General features: G+C 42.5%; 1 protein-coding gene across 1 annotated transcript in view; it reads right to left on the reverse strand.

Annotated features, from left to right (window-relative positions):
- LOC145390263 (uncharacterized) overlaps nt 1-19630 on the reverse strand; it is a 355704-nt gene that overhangs the window by 83812 nt on the left and 252262 nt on the right. Inside the window, exon 5 of the mRNA XM_080265244.1 lies at nt 2440-2608. Coding sequence (XP_080121370.1) covers nt 2440-2608 — 169 coding nt within the window. The remainder of the gene's footprint in view (nt 1-2439; nt 2609-19630) is intronic.

Here is a 19630-nt window from a genome sequence, read left to right on the forward strand (position 1 = left end):
GTAAATTATGCTAATTGTAGCTAAAGGGTGGTGGTACTGATAGACAATACCAGCTGGAACATCCTTGCCCGCGTTTATTCAAAATTAACTTGAATCGCAAACGCGATGCTCCGCCGTTATGTCCTTTTCGGCGAGCATCGCAAACGCGACACCCTGCATTTTAGGGGTTAATGACGCTCATTTTCAATGTTACATCACTCATACGTAATACGTGTAATATACAATGCTGTTATTCACATGTTGTCTCAGCAGGGGCTAAACCAGGTCTTTGTCACAATTTCTCACAGAGAGACACAGAATGTGCACAACTGATACCTGCACAACAATTCACACCATGACTGTATTTCACTCATTTTAAATGTTATCTTGTCTGTATGTAATGAGCAATGTGATGGTGCTCTTCACATTTTGGTGGGGACTGGGTCATAAAAGCAAGGCAACACACACTGTACATAGAGGGTATCTCCACTATTAGTCGCTCTATCACCTTATACATCTCCTTATTGATTTTAATGTACTTTATATAATGTGTGATATGCAATGCTGTTCTTCATATGCTATTTTGACCGAGCTAGATCAGAAATGAGTGTCAGTGCTTGCATCCATGACCCACGTGAGGCTACTTCCTTGATCACATGAACAGGAGACGCCAAACATGCCATTAACGGTGTAACCCACGTTATATTTATAACTTCTCTTTCTTTAATTAATTAATTTTCAATGGTCAAATTTCAGCATAAATATGAATACCATATAACCTGACTCAGATCCTCATTTTTATGTTGTAAATCTGAAATGTTGCAAAATGTGCCATTGTAACTCAAGAGTTTACTGTACACTCAACCCTCGGCTATCAGGGGTTCCGCTATAGCGTATCTCGCTATCACGCCTATATAAAAAACTACCCAAATACCTTTATCACGCACTAAATGCCTGCTATCACGCACCGCAAATGTTTGAAAATTTCAAAAAGGCCAGGCTCCAGTGCTCCACCCAGCCAACAAAAGCTTCACTATGTGATTGGTCGTGTGACTTCAGCACCAGCCGAGCACTGATTGGCCGCCTGACCGAGTCTCCTGCCCACCAAACCATTCAAGTGCGCGCCCTCAGACCGTGAACAGTGATAGCGAGAACAATAACCTTTTTTATGATATGACCATGGCCAACGTACCCCCTCCCCGTCCCCCTACCATCACCCAACATAATGCTGCGGCACCTGACAGGGAAATAAAGAAGAGGAAGAACCTACGTTATGCAGATAAACTGGAAATGTGAAACTTATAGAGAATGGTGAGACCAAGCGAAGTGTGGGGAAGAAACATAACATCAATGAGTCAATTGTGAGGGGTATTTATAAGAATACTGTGTTGTTGAGTGAAGACGAAGGGAAGCTGCAAGGCTTGGTGGATGAGTTGCGGAGAGTGTGTAAGAAACAGAATCTAAAGGTGAATGTAGGGAAGAGTAAAGTGATGGTCTTTGAGAGAGGTGAAGTCAGTGAATGTACAGCGAGGTTGGATGGTGAGGAATTGGAAAATGTGAGTACGTTTAAGTACTTGGGTAGTGTGATGAGTAAGGATGGAGGTTTGGAGGGGGAAGTGCTTGAAAGGGTACAGCAGGGAAGAAAGGTTGCTGGTTCTTTGAATGCAGTGATAAGAAACAGGGAAGTGAGCATGGAAGTGAAAAAGTTACTACATGACAGTATTGTGATACCAACTCTAACGTATGGAAGTGAAGCTTGGACGTCGTTGGAAGGACACAAGTCAAGAGTGAAAGCAGTGGAAATGAGTTATTTAAGAGGAGCCTGTGGAGTCACATGGAGAGACAGGCTGACGAATGAGGATATAAAGGAGCGTTGTGGTGTGGATGTGGATGTGATAGGAAGCATTATGAGGAACACACTGAGGTGGTTTGGCCATGTGGAGAGGATGGAGGGTGAAAGACTGATGAAGAGAGTGTATGTGAGTGAGGTGGAGGGGGGAAGAGGGAGGGGGAGACCGAGGATGAGATGGAGGGGTGGGGTGGAGAGGTATATGAGGGAGGGGGGTGTGAGTTGTGAGCAGGGCAGTGAAATGGCGGGGGACAGGGTGACTTGGAGGCGATATGTTTGTGGCCACCCCAAACGGGATTGAGGCGTCTGGCAATAAATAGATAGATAGTGATCACATCATAAAACATGCTCATTTTTAGACTATTATATATTAATATGTGGTACAAAAAAGGTATCTTAGGGGTAAATATTGAGGTCATGGCACCAATTAGAACTATTACCATAAGTTCTTCAATTCGGCTATCAAGGTTTCAGCTATAGCGCAGCCATAGCGGGACCAATTGGGAGTGATAGCGGAGGGTTGAGTGTACAGTACTTTTATTAATAACATCACCCAGATACTGTATACACTGAACACTACAATAATATACTGTACACTATAAAGTTCTTACCTTGCTGTAGCTTGCCACTTTTAATATCATCAATCATCCATGCCACAGCTAGCCCATCACAGGACAACCACTTGTCAAAAAACTCCCTTTGTTCGAGATTTCTTGCTTCAATTTTGTTCAGCAGCTCTGCATTTGGACCGTTGGTCTGGCCCAGCTCATTTCGCACAGTCTGAGAAATTCAGTAGCTTTAGTAATCATTCAATAACATGCAATTATTGAACATCCTTTAGTCATATTCAAACATACAACAAACAAAATACCTCATAAATTACAGCATATAGTACTTGACAAAACTCTATTTAACAAATCAGTACACCAGTATCTGATAGGCTTTAGAAATGGTCCTCCAGTATCGGTTATTTTCTTAACTACTGTAATGCACTCGGATGAAAAAGTATGCCAGATGAAAAATGCTGTGCATATGTACCCTAATCTGGTTGGAATATTAGGCTGTCATAACTGGCTTTACTTTATCAAAAATATTTTAAACCTCTGGTAGTTTAGCATATAGTACAGTCAACCTTTAAATGTCTTATCTTTTATTTCCAATCTGATTGTAACAACCTCTGCAACAGCTTCTACAAAACATGGCCTCAGACATACAGCGCAGGCAGCCTTCTTCTAACATCTGAATCACAATTCTAACAAGCCCTACTTAAAAGGTCTCTAACAATCCTGAAAACATCTCCAGTGGGAATTCATGCAGTTGGTGATATGAAGACTATGCAAAATATAAGGTTCTATGTAAAATGAGTTACATTCTACCTTGTTAAATAACACTGTTTTTATGACATTATTGGTCTGTGCCTAAGATGTGTTCTGATATATACGTACAGTGCACTCACTAGTTTCACGAATTATACTTTCGCTAATAGCAGTTCGCAACGCAAAGTAATGTTCCTCTGCAAGGAGTCTCACAAGCCCCGGTGACACTTTCTACTGTGATCTCACATTCACAGAACTTCCACTCCTGAGTCTCTAGTTTGTGTGTTGTGCAACATATTTCACGATTACATAATGAGTGACCACAGTGCTGAGGGTTCAAAGAAGGGCAAGGGTACCTGGGAGTACCATAAAGGTGTAAAAAGAAATATTCCCTAGAAGACAAAAGCAGCATACTAGCCATGCTGGACAGTAGTGCTAGAACATGTGATATTGTGAAGTGTTTTAACTGCCCAGAATCAACAGTGTGTTCAATTAAAAAGAACCATGGTACAGTGAGTGCTAGTGTGAGTTTATTTTCCTGTTACTCTACTGGACATGCACTTAGTTTAACCTCTGAAAGAAACAGCCTCCTTCTTGTAACTGAACATTATCTAAGGGAGTGAATTGCCAGGAGAAACCGTGAGCAAAGTAGCATCTCTGGGCCTGAGACGAGGAACCAGGCATGTCCCTATTACCAGGCTGTTGCATGAAAAAAAAAAAAAAAAAAAACGTATTGATAATCCACATCCCTTCTGTGCTTCCACCGGTTGATCAATGTTTTCAAAGGACACTGCAAGATGAAATTTTCAGTGTATCAAGGCAAAGCTGGCTCGCCAATACTGAAACAGCAAAAAATTTTCCTACAGTGGTGACGAGGGGCAGCAAGGGGGCAGGTGGTAACTAACCACCGCTCCCAGCCTCAGAATTCATATTCAAGCCTCATCAAGCAGTTCAGCCTATGTGTCAATGTTAGTAAAGTCTTTTAGTATTACAGGTCAGTAATGTAATACAGTATATATATCTGACTGCTGTATGTAATTAATAGGTGTATTGTGTAATTAGCCCCCGCCACGCTCATCTCTTCTTATGAGGTGATGATATGCAGGCCACCCCTGGCCACAATGATCACCTCATACCACAATGATCACCTCATATGAGGCGATGGGTCTCCACGCCATACTTTCGAGCACAAAAAAGCATTAGTGGTTTCCATGGGAACATTGAAAGATAAATGTTCCCCATGCTAGACCTTATTAGATTATACAGCCATGCAATGTGGCAGGAGGGTGCTACCCCTCCCGGCATGGCAGCTACCAGGTATGGCTCGAACTCACGACCTCTCACTCCCGAGTTCAATGCTCTACCACTGAGCTACCTTGCCCCCCAGATGGGAATGCTGAGTCTCCATCTATGCCATCAGAGCAGCTGCCAACCCTTGCCACACCACAGTTGCCAAATACTGCACATTTAGTGTTTCAGATATGCAGGCCACCCCTGGCTGCGTTGATTGCTTCGTATGAAGTGATGGGTCTCTGCACAGTAATTTCAAGCACGAGGAAGTGTCAGTAGTTTCCATGGGAACATTCAGTCTCCCTCTATGCCATCACAGCAGCTGCCAAGCCCTCCCACACCACAGCTGCCAAATACCACATACTGAATGCTTCAGTTCTCGTTTGTACCCCAGCAATGGCAGACACGCCCATCTACCTCCCATGGTGCTGGTGACTTATTACGACCCTCACACCCATCCAAGAAGCGTAAACTACAAAAAGTCGAAGGTGATGAAGAATTCGAGCTCAGAAACACTTGATCTGATGACATAAAATCAACTTTAAAAAAAGTCTGAAAACAATCACTCAGGGAAAGTAACTAGGCTGAAAAGAATTTGCGCAGCAGGGGTTAATGGGTAGCTAAGAGGGAATGAAGTGGCTGACCCCAGAACCAATTACCACTTATTACGTGTACAGTATACGCACAAGTTTTGCAATTTTTAGTTTCACGACATGTTTCTCGTACTAATTAGGCGTGAAACTAGTGAGTACACTATATATACTGTATATATATATATATATATATATATATACATATATATATATAATATATACAGTATATATATATACAGTAGAACCTCTTTGATGCGGACCCCTTTGATCCGGATTTCTGTTAATTCGGACAAAATTTAAAAATAATAAGCTCCAAAAATATGTTGAAAGTAATTCTAGTCATTTTCAGTATCGGCGCAGCAAGCGAACGTCATTCGTTTAGTCTTGGATCACGCTAGGTCGCAACATGGGCACCTGTTTAAACACACGCTAGCATTCGATCCATCAACTAGTTCACCAACCATTTATATTTTTATGCTGTATTTCAGAAGTTAATCCTCCTTACCATGCCCCTTAATGCAAGTGTAGCTTCTGCAATGAATAAAGGTGTTAAAAGGAGGAGTTTGCTTACACAAAAATGGGCCAGAATATTCTGCAGTGTTTAATGATTACTGTAGGTTATTTTTTGTACTTAAATGTGTTTTACTTGTACATCAAATATTAGTTTCTTGCCCATATGGGCGTTATCAATATGCCAAAGATGACAATGTATTTTTTGCCTACATAGGTTTTATTTTTATTCCAATTATTACAGTTAATCAATTAATTTATTTATTTGCCTATGCGGGCCTCAGTCACTTACTACAATTTAAAATGTAGGCTAGTTTCTTGTCATGGCCTTACCTGTATTTTAAGCAATACAAAACTATCGTAAATGATTAGTTTGGTTATTTTAGTATCCTTTCATCTTTTGCAGTTACGAAGGGTTGACATATGCCACATATGTTAATAATTAACAAACATACCATATGTAGATAGTTTTTGGTATGAACTGGAGATTACCCTGATGGTCCGGACAATCTGCTAATTCGGACAACCCTTCTCCCCATATAGTCCGAATGAGAGAGGTTCTACTGTATATCTATCTATCTATCTATTGCCAGACGCCTCAATCCCGTTCGGGGTGGCCACAAACAAATCGCCTCCAAGTCACCCTGTCCCCCGCCATTTCACTGCTCTGTTCCCAATTCACACCCCCCTCTCTCATATACCTCTCCACCCCATCCCTCCATCTCATCCTCGGCCTCCCCCTCCCTCTTCCCCCCTCCACCTCACTCACATACACTCTCTTCATCAGTCTTTCACCCTCCATCCTCTCTACATGGCCAAACCACCTCAGTGTGTTCCTCGAAATACGAAAACGATGTACAAATTTCCAATGGTACGAAAGCAATGAATGTAGGACAAATTCCACAACACGAAAGCATCTGTCTCGATGGTGCGAAAATGATACGAGAAGAAATATGAAAAATTCAAAATGGGCACGCTGCAAAGCGCCGCGCTCGCTTCCGGCAAGAAAACGAACTAACCCCTCTCTGGTAAACACATTTTCGCATGCTTCTCAGTCAAGTCACGTCCGTCCCCTCCTCTCAGTTTTGCTGTACGTTGTGCAGTTTTTCACTGTTCTTCCTCGTTTCGTATATTCACCATGCCTCCCAACTGCCCTGCATCATCTCCAGCATCTGGGGAACCAGCTGCCAAGAAGAAAGAACACCATACTCTCACTCTGGAGAGGAAATTGGACCATCAACAGCCTCAGAAACACATGCACCAGTCGAGGAAGTACCAGAGGTGCAATAGGGTCCCACCATGTGACTTAGCACCATATCAAGGACACGAATCTCCAGCCGCAGCACAGGTTTATATTTAACTGTACAGTGTACTAGCACTATAGTAATTAGCTGTATGTTTTATTTTTTTATGTCTGTACAATAGTATAATAATGTATACGTGTACTGCATACTTCTAAATAGGAGGGGTAAAGTTTCAGTGGGGGGTCCAATGGAGTCCTGGAATGCATCCCCCCTTTTATATGTATATTACAATGAGGAAAATCGTTCCGATATACGAAATTTCGGATTAGAAAAGATTTTTTTGGCCCCTATCCATTTCGTATTTCGAGGACTCACTGTACGTGTGTGTATATATATATATATATATATATATATACAGGTATATATACAGGTAACTCGCACGGAACACGATCTCACGGAACGCGCTCGCAATTATACACGGTAAGGGCTGGGATACATATAAGACAACGTAAGATTAAAGAACCATTATGAAAACTACAAATTAACGCAGGAGAGGCCTTTGAAAGATCAAATCCTCGAACGTCACCGCAGCAAGCGGTTTGTTTTGATTACGTGACGATCTAGGCTGAAAATTATTCAGTGAGTGAGACATTCCCAAGTACAGCAGCACAGTATTTGTAAGTTGAATATTTACAGTACTGTACTGTTCTGGTAAGTTTATGTGCAACTTAAAGTACTATTAAATAACGTTAAAGCAAGAAATAAAGTCTTATAACCAGTTTACCTGATAGGCGTCAGAATATTGCCTTTTTTATTTGTTCGTTTTTTCCACAGTACTGTACAGTATTTGTAAGTTAAATATTTACTGTTCTCGTATGTACTGTACTTGTAAGCACCGAAATAAAGTTAAATAATTAAATAAAGCCTTGTAACCAGTTAATCCGAATTATATGATTACCCATGAACGGCGTCGGAATATTGCCTTTTTTTGTTTGTTCGTTAAACTCTTACTGTACTGCTTTTCTACAGTACTGTATTTGTAAGTTAAATATTTACTGTTCTGGTATGTACTTGTAAGCAATTAAAGCATTAAATAAAGCCTTGTAACCAGTTAACCTGATTTATATGATTACCCATGATCGGCGTCGGAATACTGCCTTTTTTGTTTTGTCTTGGTATCTTTACCTATTTGCTCAGGTTTGCTGTAATGGTTTGGATCATTTGATGCAATGCAACTTCTAGAAAACTGAAAACTTTCGGGAAGTGAACGAAAATCTGGGACATGAGACTGACCTTGACTTCACCCTCTCGTGCATCGTCTGTCAGTTAACCACCTGCTATCGTGATGAGTGGATGTACGATTTTTTCGCTCGTGGCCATGCCTAACCACACATAGTTACACCCATTATCTCGACCCAGACAGAAAATACAATCTTTTTCCTCCCTTGCAAAACACAAACAACCACCCTGTGTACGAGACAGCAATATTGCGAAAATAACAAGGTAAAATGATGAACGTAAAAAGATAGAGAAAGATGAACATGTTATGACGGAAGAAGTACGTTTTCCCCGTCTGTAAATGTATTTGTTTCTGCTTTGTATCTGTATTCGTAATAATTAGACTTAATGTTAGTTCTGAAACTGCATTACGATTCTATTTTTAGCCATTCTCGTGGTGTGAGAGCTGGAAGTTGTGACACAACTTCCTTATTGCTAATGGGACTGACCCTCCACTTTATTCTCCCGTGGCAGAGTCTAGCCTTGGAGGACGTGCAGTTTTCTCATTTAGGACTGAAAATTCAACTCTTTCGCTCCCTCTTCTAAGCATGGGCACAACGATAACGTAAAAAATAACTCGAAACTACCATAAACGTATCTCAAAAAGGTGAAAATGTATTCATAACATTTTTTTTTTTCCAGCCATTCCTAACAGATTATGTACTGAAATCATTCGATATCACAGTACTGCATTTCTAAGTTAAATATGTACTGTTCTGGTATGTACTTGTAAGTTAAAGCACCGGTACCAGTTAACCTGATTTATATGATTACCGATGATCGGCGTTGGAATGTTTCTTAGTGTTTACGTACAGTATTTGTGTATTGAAGTTTTGCTATGGAGTACTGTATTTGTGAGTTATAACAATAAATAAACCTTCTAACCACTTAAAGTGCTTTCTAGTGATTACCAGTGACAGATAACAGCAAAACAACACATTTGGGGGGTCTAGGGAGCAAAATACGGAGTAGTTTAAATATACGCGATTTCGCACCTAACACGGCACGGTAGGAACGAAACCCACGTGTTCCGTGCGAGTTACCTGTATATATATATGAGGCGTCTAGAGCCAAAGGGGCATCCCCACCAATATACTGGTTTTGAGTTAGGTAGGGGAGACAACAGGCTTAACCCTCTTCTCAGTGACAGCACTGGTTGCCATACAAGATTCGGCCTTCTGGACAGTGGTAGAGGGGCTCAAAGTCACGTGGGTTTGTCCATGCTGCCGGGCGAACAAATCAGAGCAGGCAAGCATCTAAGCCACACAGCCCAAACCAATCAGCATTCTCACTCTCTGCCACTCCCCCAGAGCAGCCAATCAGCAAGCGTGTGGCCCACCCGGTGTGCTGGTGAGACTTCCCTCCCGTATTAACTGAGGTGTCTAATTATTACGTATTGGATTTTTACTCCATTTATCGTAGATTATTGGTGACAAGATGAGCTGTTGTTATTGGGGTTGAAGGGGGGGTGACAAGATGATTTCATCACATAGTTACAGTGAGGAGGTGGTGCCTATAACTGTCATAAAGACTTTGTAGTTACTTGTAGAGAAGTATATTTTAGACTTGTGGTCGAGCGGCTTTTATATCTTGTAGTAGTTTCCCCACCAGATGTCATGTAGTGACGGGAGAGGTAAAGAATAGTAAGGGACTATTTTTATTTGTCTTGGAAATATTAAACAGGTATAATAGTATAAGTCCTGGGTAGCTACCTCCCTGTCTCGCTATCTCTCTCTCTGTTCTAAGGCTAATCTCCGTCTCGACCTCTCTCTAGGGTCGCTTGTCTCCTTCTAAACTCTCTTTCCTAACATCTCTTTCCTAACATGTGTGTGTCACGTATGTTCCTCATGGCAACAGAACTTTCTCACGAGAGGACTGCTGACAGCTAACTGAATCACCTCCTTACTGGCCGCTGTCGTCAGCTTTCCTCCGTGTAAGCGTTTAGCGCTGCTCGCTTCTCGCAAACACAACACCTTCTCATCATTTGACTTCCTGCTTCTATCTGTCTCTCTATCTATCTATTTATCTATCTATCTAGTATGATTTGCAATTATAATATGGAGACCTACCACATAACCTCTCGTAAGTGTCCGAAGTGTGTGGAGAAGTGGAAAAAGGTAGAAAGGAAGAGGAAAAGAGAGTGGTGAGGGGAGACAGCGGGAGGGGGCGTGGCACCGAGGAGGCAGAGTTGGATGTCGATCTCCTAGATGACGACCCCACCATTTAACCCCCCACTACCCCTTCTCAATTTACTTAAGCACTACACTACTTTTTTTTTTTTTTAGTGTTATTATTTCAATCTATTATGGTAGAGGAAAAATAATAACTGCATTGATTTCAGATTTAGTTGTCAAAAACGTGAAATTACAGTAATAATTATTCGTTTATTAATATTAAGTGAACTGGAATCTTCAGTTAATCAAGTTTTGTACATTAATACATTCGTTGATGTTTTTTCTGCTATGTTTTTAAATCCCTACAATATGTTATTATGCCCATTTATAAATTGGGTGTTTGGTTTACTGCATATTTTGTGGTTACGGTTATTACTGTTTTGTTTTTTTGGCTTTACATGTAGAGCATAGGCGCTGATGATCATTTTGATGTATAAAAGGTCTGTTTATTGCCTTCTGGTTATGACGTTGCCATAAACACAACTTTAAAGCGTCATAACTCAAAAGTACATTTTGGCGCCGATGCCCCTTTGGTTCTAGACGCCTCATATATACAGCTATATATATATATATATATATATATATATATATATATATACAGTTATATATATATATATATATATATATAGTATATATATATATATATATCTATCTATCTATCTATCTATTGCCAGACGCCTCAATCCCATTTGGGGTGGCCACAAACAAATCGCCTCCAAGTCGCCCTGTCCCCAGCCATTCACTGCCCTGCTCACAACTCACACCCCCCTCTCTCATATACCTCTCCACCCCATCCCTCCATCTGATCCTCGGCCTCCCCCTCCCTCTTCCCCCCTCCACCTCACTCACATACACTCTCTTCGTCAGTTTTTCACCCTCCATCCTCTCCACATGGCCAAACCACCTCAGTGTGTTCCTCATAATGCTTCCTATCACATCTACATCCACACCACAACGCTCTTTTATATCCTCATTCGTCAGCCTGTCTCTCCACGTGACTCCACATGCTCCTCTTAAATAACTCATTTCCACTGCTCTCACTCTTGACTTGTGTCCTTCCAACAATGTCCAAGCTTCACTTCCGTACGTTAGAGTTGGTATCACAATACTGTCATGTAGTAACTTTTTCACTTCCATGCTCACTTCCCTGTTTCTTATCACTGCTTTCAAAGAACCAGCAACCTTTCTTCCCTGCTGTACCCTTTCAAGCACTTCACCCTCCAAACCTCCATCCTTACTCACCACACTACCCAAGTACTTAAACGTACTCACATTTTCCAATTCCTCACCATCCAACCTCGCTGTACATTCACTAACTTTACCTCTCTCAAAGACCATCACTTTACTCTTCCCTACATTCACCTTTAGATTCCGTATCTTACACACTCTCTCAAACTCATCCACCAAGCCTTGCAGCTCCCCTTCGTCTTCACTCAACAACATAGTATCATCTGCAAACAACAGTACAGGGAGTTTCCAAACACTATCCTCTCTCACCAGGGCCACTCCAACATCCACTACCCTACCTTGTACCTCTTTTATTACCCCATCCATGAACAGATTGAACAACCACGGAGATATGACACATCCCTGTTTCAAACCAACTTTCAAAGAGAAAAATTCACTTAGTTCACCATCCACACGCACTGCAGCCTTCGCACCATCGTACATACTCTTCACAGCACTCAACAACTTCCCATCTACTCCATATATTCTTAACACTTTCCACAATCCCCGTCTATCCACCCTGTCATATGCTTTCTCCAAATCCATGAAAGCCGCATACAACCTCTTTCTCTTCTCTAGAAACTTTTCCACTAAAGATCTAAGAATGAATATCTGATCTACACAACCTCTTCCCTTCCTAAAGCCTCCCTGTTCTTCTCCAACTAATTTCTCTGTTCTTTCTCTAACTCTGTCTATAAGTATCCTACCATACACTTTTCCTATTATACTAAGAAGACAAATGCCCCTATGATTACCACACACTTCTTTTTCCCCTTTTCCTTTGTACAAGGGAATAATTATACCTGACTTCCAATCCTCCGGGACTCTACCTTCCTCCCAGGCCAATCTGCACATCTTCCACATCCATTCTACTACTATCTCTCCCCCATGCTTCAGCATTTCACCACACACTCCATCAATTCCTGGGGCTTTCCCCGATTTAACTTTCTTCATTGCTTCCACAACTTCTATCCTACTGATTTCTTCCTGTCTTCTCACCTCCCTCCTTCTCCCAGCCATTCCCCAGCCACTTATACTCGCATTACTTCCATCCTCTACGTTCAACAATTCCTTAAAGTGTTCTCTCCATCTGTTCACTTTTTCTCCCTTCTCCGTATATATATATATATACTGTATATATATATATATATATATATATATATATATATATATATATATATATACGGAGCCTCTATGGTACAGCGGTAAAGTGTGTTTTCATACACAAGAACGTGGGTTCGTGCTCTTCCAGGGTAATAAACTTTGGGAGTGTTCTTCTAGCTACGTACTGCAGGGCGAACACAAGGGGTGCTGTGGATGAATCAGTGTCGCATACTATAAAGTATGCGTGCACCCAGTCAGCTTGCGTGGGCCGATTACACTTGGTTCACAGACTACACACACATCCAAAGCCACTACAACACCACAATTACACTTACAAGCACTTCTCACCCTACATACAATCTCTACCAGACAGCCTAAGCCACTTGGTAGTTGGTAGAGATACATTGGCTGTATCGTTCCCACTTCGAAAGGCATAGGCCAGTCCTGCAGTGGATACTCAAACAGCTAATGAGATATATATATATACTGTATATACCTATCTATCTTTTGCCAGATGTCTCAATCCCGTATGGGGTGGCCATAAACAAATCATCTCCACGTCGCCCTGTCCCCCGCCATTTCACTTCCCTGCTCCCAACTCACACCCCCCTCTCTCATATACTTCTCCACTCCATCCCTCCATCTCATCCTCGGCCTCCTCCTCCCGCTCCCCCCCTCCATCTCACTCACACTCTCCTCATCAGTCTCTCACCCTCCATCCTTTCAACATGGTCAAATCACCTCAACGTGTTCCTACTAATGCTTCCTATCACATCCATAACCACACCACAACACACCTTTATATCCTCATTTGTCAGCCTGTCTCTCCATGTGACTCAACAGGCTCCTCTTAAATAACTTATTTCCACTGCTCTCACTCTTGACTTGTGTCCTTCAAACAACGTCCAAGCTTCACTTCCATACATTAGAGTTGGTATCACAATACTGTCATAAAGTACCTTTTTCACTTCCATGCTCACTTCCCTGTTTCTTATCACTGCTTTCAAAGAACCAGCAACCTTTCTTCCCTGCTGTACCCTTTCAAGCACTTCACCCTCCAAACCTCCATCCTTACTCATCACACTACCCAAGTACTTAAACGTACTCACATTTTCCAATTCCTCACCATCCAACCTCGCTGTACATTCACTAACTTTACCTCTCTCAAAGACCATCACTTTACTCTTCCCTACATTCACCTTTAGATTCCGTTTCTTACACACTCTCTCAAACTCATCCACCAAGCCTTGCAGCTCCCCTTCGTCTTCACTCAACAACACAGTATCATCTGCAAACAACAGTACAGGGAGTTTCCAAACACTATCCTCTCTCACCAGGGCCACTCCAACATCCACTACCCTACCTTGTACCTCTTTTATTACCCCATCCATGTACAGATTGAACAACCACGGAGACATGACATATCCCTGTTTTAAACCAACTTTCAAAGAGAAAAATTCACTTAGTTCACCATCCACACGCACTGCAGCCTTCGCACCATCGTACATACTCTTCACAGCACTCAACAACTTCCCATCTACTCCATATATTCTTAACACTTTCCACAATCCCCGTCTATCCACCCTGTCATATGCTTTCTCCAAATCCATGAAAGCCGCATACAACCTCTTTCTCTTCTCTAGAAACTTTTCCACTAAAGATCTAAGAATGAATATCTGATCTACACAACCTCTTCCCTTCGTAAAGCCTCCCTGTTCTTCTCCAACTAATTTCTCTGTTCTTTCTCTAACTCTGTCTATAAGTATCCTACCATACACTTTTCCTATTATACTAAGAAGACAAATGCCCCTATGATTACCACACACTTCTTTTTCCCCTTTTCCTTTGTACAAGGGAATAATTATACCTGACTTCCAATCCTCCGGGACTCTACCTTCCTCCCAGGCCAATCTGCACATCTTCCACATCCATTCTACTACTATCTCTCCCCCATGCTTCAGCATTTCACCACACACTCCATCAATTCCTGGGGCTTTCCCCGATTTAACTTTCTTCATTGCTTCCACAACTTCTATCCTACTGATTTCTTCCTGTCTTCTCACCTCCCTCCTTCTCCCAGCCATTCCCCAGCCACTTATACTCGCATTACTTCCATCCTCTACGTTCAACAATTCCTTAAAGTGTTCTCTCCATCTGTTCACTTTTTCTCCCTTCTCCGTATATATATATATATATATATATATATATATATATATATATACTGTATATATATACGGAGCCTCTATGGTACAGTGGTAAAGTGTGTTTTCATACACAAGAACGTGGGTTCGTGCCCTTCCAGGGTAATAAACTTTGGGAGTGTTCTTCTAGCTATGTACTGCAGGGCGAACACAAGGGGTGCTGTGGATGAATCAGTGTCGCATACTATAAAGTATGCTTGCACCCAGTCAGCTTGCGTGGGCCGATTACACTTGGTTCACAGACTACACACACATCCAAAGCCACTACAACACCACAATTACACTTACAAGCACTTCTCACCCTACATACAATCTCTACCAGACAGCCTAAGCCACTTGGTAGAGACACATTGGCTGTATCGTTCCCACTTCGAAAGGGATAGGCCGGTCCTGCAGTGGATACTCAAACAGCTGATGAGATATATATATATACTGTATATACCTATCTATCTATTGCCAGATGTCTCAATCCCGTATGGGGTGGCCATAAACAAATCACCTCCACGTCGCCCTGTCCCCCGCCATTTCACTTCCCTGCTCACAACTCACACCCCCCTCTCTCATATACTTCTCCACTCCATCCCTCCATCTCATCCTCGGCCTCCTCCTCCCGCTCCCCCCCTCCATCTCACTCACACTCTCCTCATCAGTCTCTCACCCTCCATCCTTTCAACATGGTCAAATCACTTCAACGTGTTCCTACTAATGCTTCCTATCACATCCACAACCACACCACAACACACCTTTATATCCTCATTTGTCAGCCTGTCTCTCCATGTGACTCAACAGGCTCCTCTTAAATAACATTTCCACTGCTCTCACTCTTGACTTGTGTCCTTCAAACAACGTCCAAGCTTCACTTCCATACATTAGAGTTGGTATCACAATACTGTCATAAAGTACCTTTTTCACTTCCATGCTCACTTCCCTGTTTCTTATCACTGTTTTCAAGGAACCAGCAACCTTTCTTCCTTGCTGTACCCTTTCAAGTACTTCACCCTCCAAACTTCCATCCTTACTCACCACACTCCCGAAGTATGTAAACATACTCACATTTTCCATTTCCTCACCGTCCAACCTCACTGTACATTCACTGACTTCACCTCTCTCAAAGACCATCACTTTACTCTTCCCTACATTCACCTTTAGATTCTGTTTCTTACACACTCTCCCAAACTCATCCACCAAGCCTTGCAGCTCCCCATCATCTTCATTTAACAACACAGTATTATCTGCAAACAACAGTACAGGGAGTTTCCAAACACTACCCTCTCTCACTAGGGCCATTCCAACATCCACTGTCCTACCTTGTATCTCTTTTATTACCCCATCCATGTACAGATTGGACAACCATGGAGACATGACACATCCCTGTTTCAACCCAACCTTCAAAGAGAAAAATTCACTCAGTTCACAATCCACATGCACTGCAGCCTTAGCACCATCATACATACTCTTCACAGAATTCAACAACTTCCCATCTACTCCATATATTCTTAATACTTTCCACAATCCTCCTCTATCCACCACGTCATATGCTTTCTCCAAATCCATGAAGGCCGCATACAACTTCTTTTCCTACTCTAGAAACTTTTCCACTAAATATCTAAGAATGAATATCTGATCGACACAACCTCTTCCCTTCCTAAAGCCTCGCTGTTCTTCTCCAACTAATTCCTCCGTTATTTCCCTAACTCTGCCAGTAAGTATCCTGCCATACAGTTGTCCTAATACACTAAGAAGACAAATGCCCCTATGATTACCACACACTTCTTTTTTGCCTTTTCCTTTGTACAAGGGAATAATTATACCTGACTTCCAATCCTCTGGGACTCTACCTTCTTCCCAAGCCAATCTGCACATCCTGCACATCCAATCTACTACTCTCTCCCCCCCACGCTTCAGCATTTCACCACACACTCCATCAATTCCTGGGGATTTCCCCAATTTGACTTTCTTCATTGCTTCCACAACTTCTATCCTACGGATTTCTTCCTGTCTTCTCACCTCCCTCCCCCTCCCAACCATTCCCCAGCCACTTATACTCGCATTACTTCCATTCTCTATGTTCAACAATTCCTTACAGTGTTCTCTCCATCTGCTCACCTTTTCTCCCTTCTCCACTAGTAATCTACCATTATCATCCTTCACTCCCCTACTAACTTCACTGTGACCCTGTCTTACTCTCTTCACCTCTTTCCAGAACATTTTCTTACAGTCCCTCCACTTTACACTCAAATTCCTTCCAAATTCCTCATCCACTCTCTTCTTACTCTCTTACTAATCTTTTCACCTCTCTCTTCCTTTCTACATATAACTCTCTCTTCCGCCTCTCAACTTCTTCCATGCCCCTATTTCTTATCCATTCATTGTATGCTTTCTTCTTTTGTGCCACAGCCTATCTCACCTCTTCATTCCACCATGCTGTTCCTTGTACCCCCTTCCGTCTTCTCTTCACCCCACACACCACATTACATGCTGCACATATTTCTTCCGTGAATATCTTTCACACTCCTTCCACGTCCCCCATCTGCTCCAATTCATGTTTACCCAATCATTCCTCCACTTCTCTCTTATATTCTGCCTTATTCTCATCCTCTTGTAACCTTTCCACTCTCCTTGCAACTGGTCCTTCCTCCCATCCTTCCCTTCTTCTATTTCTCCATCTGACTTGGATCTTGATTCTGGCCACCACCAAGTAGTGATCAGAAAGTCCACTCCCCCAACCTCTATAAGCTCTTGCATCCATTACACATTTTCGCATCCTTTCATCCACACACACATAATCAATTATTTTCCTTTCATTCAGTTCACCATCCACCCTTCTCATCACTCGCCATGTATATCTGTGGATCGTTTTGTGCCTGAAGAGGGTATTGGCTATCACAAACCCCCTCCCGGCACAAATGTATATCTATCTATCTATCTATAGCCCGACGCCCTAATCCCGCAAAGGGTGGCCGCAGACAAAACGCCTCCAAGTCACTCTGTCACCCACCATTTGACTCCCCTCCCCCCAACTCACCCCCCCCTCCCTCATATGCCTCTCAACTCCATCCCTCCACCTCATCCTCGGTCTACCCCTCCCTCTCCCCTCTCCACCTCACCTACATACACCCTGTTAGTCAGTCTTTCATTCTCCATTCTCTCCACATGTCCAAACCACCTCAGTGTATTTCTCCTAATCTTTTCAACCACATCCACATCTATCCCACAACGTTCCTTCACTTCTTCATTCGTCAACCTGTCCGTCCACGTCACTCCACATGCTCCTCTCAAGTAACTCATTTCTACTGCTCTCACTCTTGACTTGTTCCCCTCTTGCAAGGTCCACGCCTCGCTTCCATACGTCTGAGTAGGGATCACAATACCATCATGCAGTGACTTCTTAACTTCCATACTCACCTCCCTATTTCTCATCACTGCTTTCAGTGTACCAACAACCTTTCTTCCCTGCTGTACCCTTTCACGTACTTCATCCCCCAAAGTTCCATCCTTACTCATCACACTACCCAAGTACTTGAATGCACTCACATTCTCCATATCCTCACCATCCAACCTCACTGCACACTCTGTGACTTCATTCCTCTCAAACACCATAACTTTACTTTTGTTTACATTAACTTTCAGCTTCCTCCTCCTACACACTGTCCCAAATTCATTCACCAAACCTTGCAACTCCCATTCATCTTCACTCAACAATACTGTATCATCAGCAAACAGCAACACCGGAAGCTTCCAAATCTCACCCTCATTCATTAGGGCCACCCCCACATCCACTGCCCTACCTTGCACCTCCTTTACAACCCCATCCATATATATATTAAACAGCCATGGAGACATCACACACCCCTGTTTCAGTCCCACATTGAGATCAAAGAACTCACTCAGCTCACCATCCACTCGCACCGTAGCCCTAGCTCCCTCGTACATACTCTTCACAGCACTCAACAATTTCCCCTCCACTCCATATATTCTTAATACCTTCCACATACCTTGCCTATCTATTCTGTCATAAGCTTTCTCCAAGTCCATGAAGGCAGCATACACTTTCCTTCCCTTCTCTAGATACTTCTCCACTAAACATCTTAGAACAAATATCTGATCTACACACCCTTTTCCCTTCCTAAATCCCCCTTGTTCTTCTCCAACTAGCTCCTCTGTCATATGCCTAACCCTATCAATGAGTATTCTACCATATATTTTACCAGTCACACTAAGAAGGCAAATACCCCTATGGTTACCACATACTTCTCTCTCCCCTTTTCCTATGTACAGAGGAACAATTATACCTGCATACAGTATATATATACACTCAACCCTCGGCTATCACGGGTTTCGCTATAGCACATCTCGCTATCACGCCTATATAAAAAATGACCCAAATACCTTTATCATGCACTAAATGCCTGCTATCGTGCACCGCAAATGTTCAAAAATTTCAAAAAGGCCAGGCTCCAGTGCTCCGTCCAGCCAACAAAAGCTTCACTCCATTATTGGTCGTGTGACGTCAGTGCCAGCCGAGTGCTGATTGGCCGCCCGACCGAGTCCCCTGCCCGCCAAACAATTCAAGTGTGCGCCCTCAGACCGTGAACAGTGATAGCAAGAACAGTAACCTTTTTTATGATATGACCATGGCCAACGTACCCCCTCCCCATCCCCCTACCATCACCCAACATAATGCTGCGGCACCTGGCAGGGAAATAAAGAAGAGGAAGAACCTAAGTTATGCAGATAAACTAGAAATGTGAAACTTATAGAGAATGGTGAGACCAAGCAAAGTGTGGGAAAGAAACATAACATCAATGAATCAACTGTGAGGGGTATTTATAAGAATTGTGATCACATCATAAAATATGCTCATA

Source organism: Coenobita brevimanus, chromosome 14 (genome assembly GCF_032717465.1).
Source record: "Coenobita brevimanus isolate Jiangsu-jjx chromosome 14, ASM3271746v2, whole genome shotgun sequence".
Classification (NCBI taxonomy): Eukaryota; Metazoa; Arthropoda; class Malacostraca; order Decapoda; family Coenobitidae; genus Coenobita; species Coenobita brevimanus.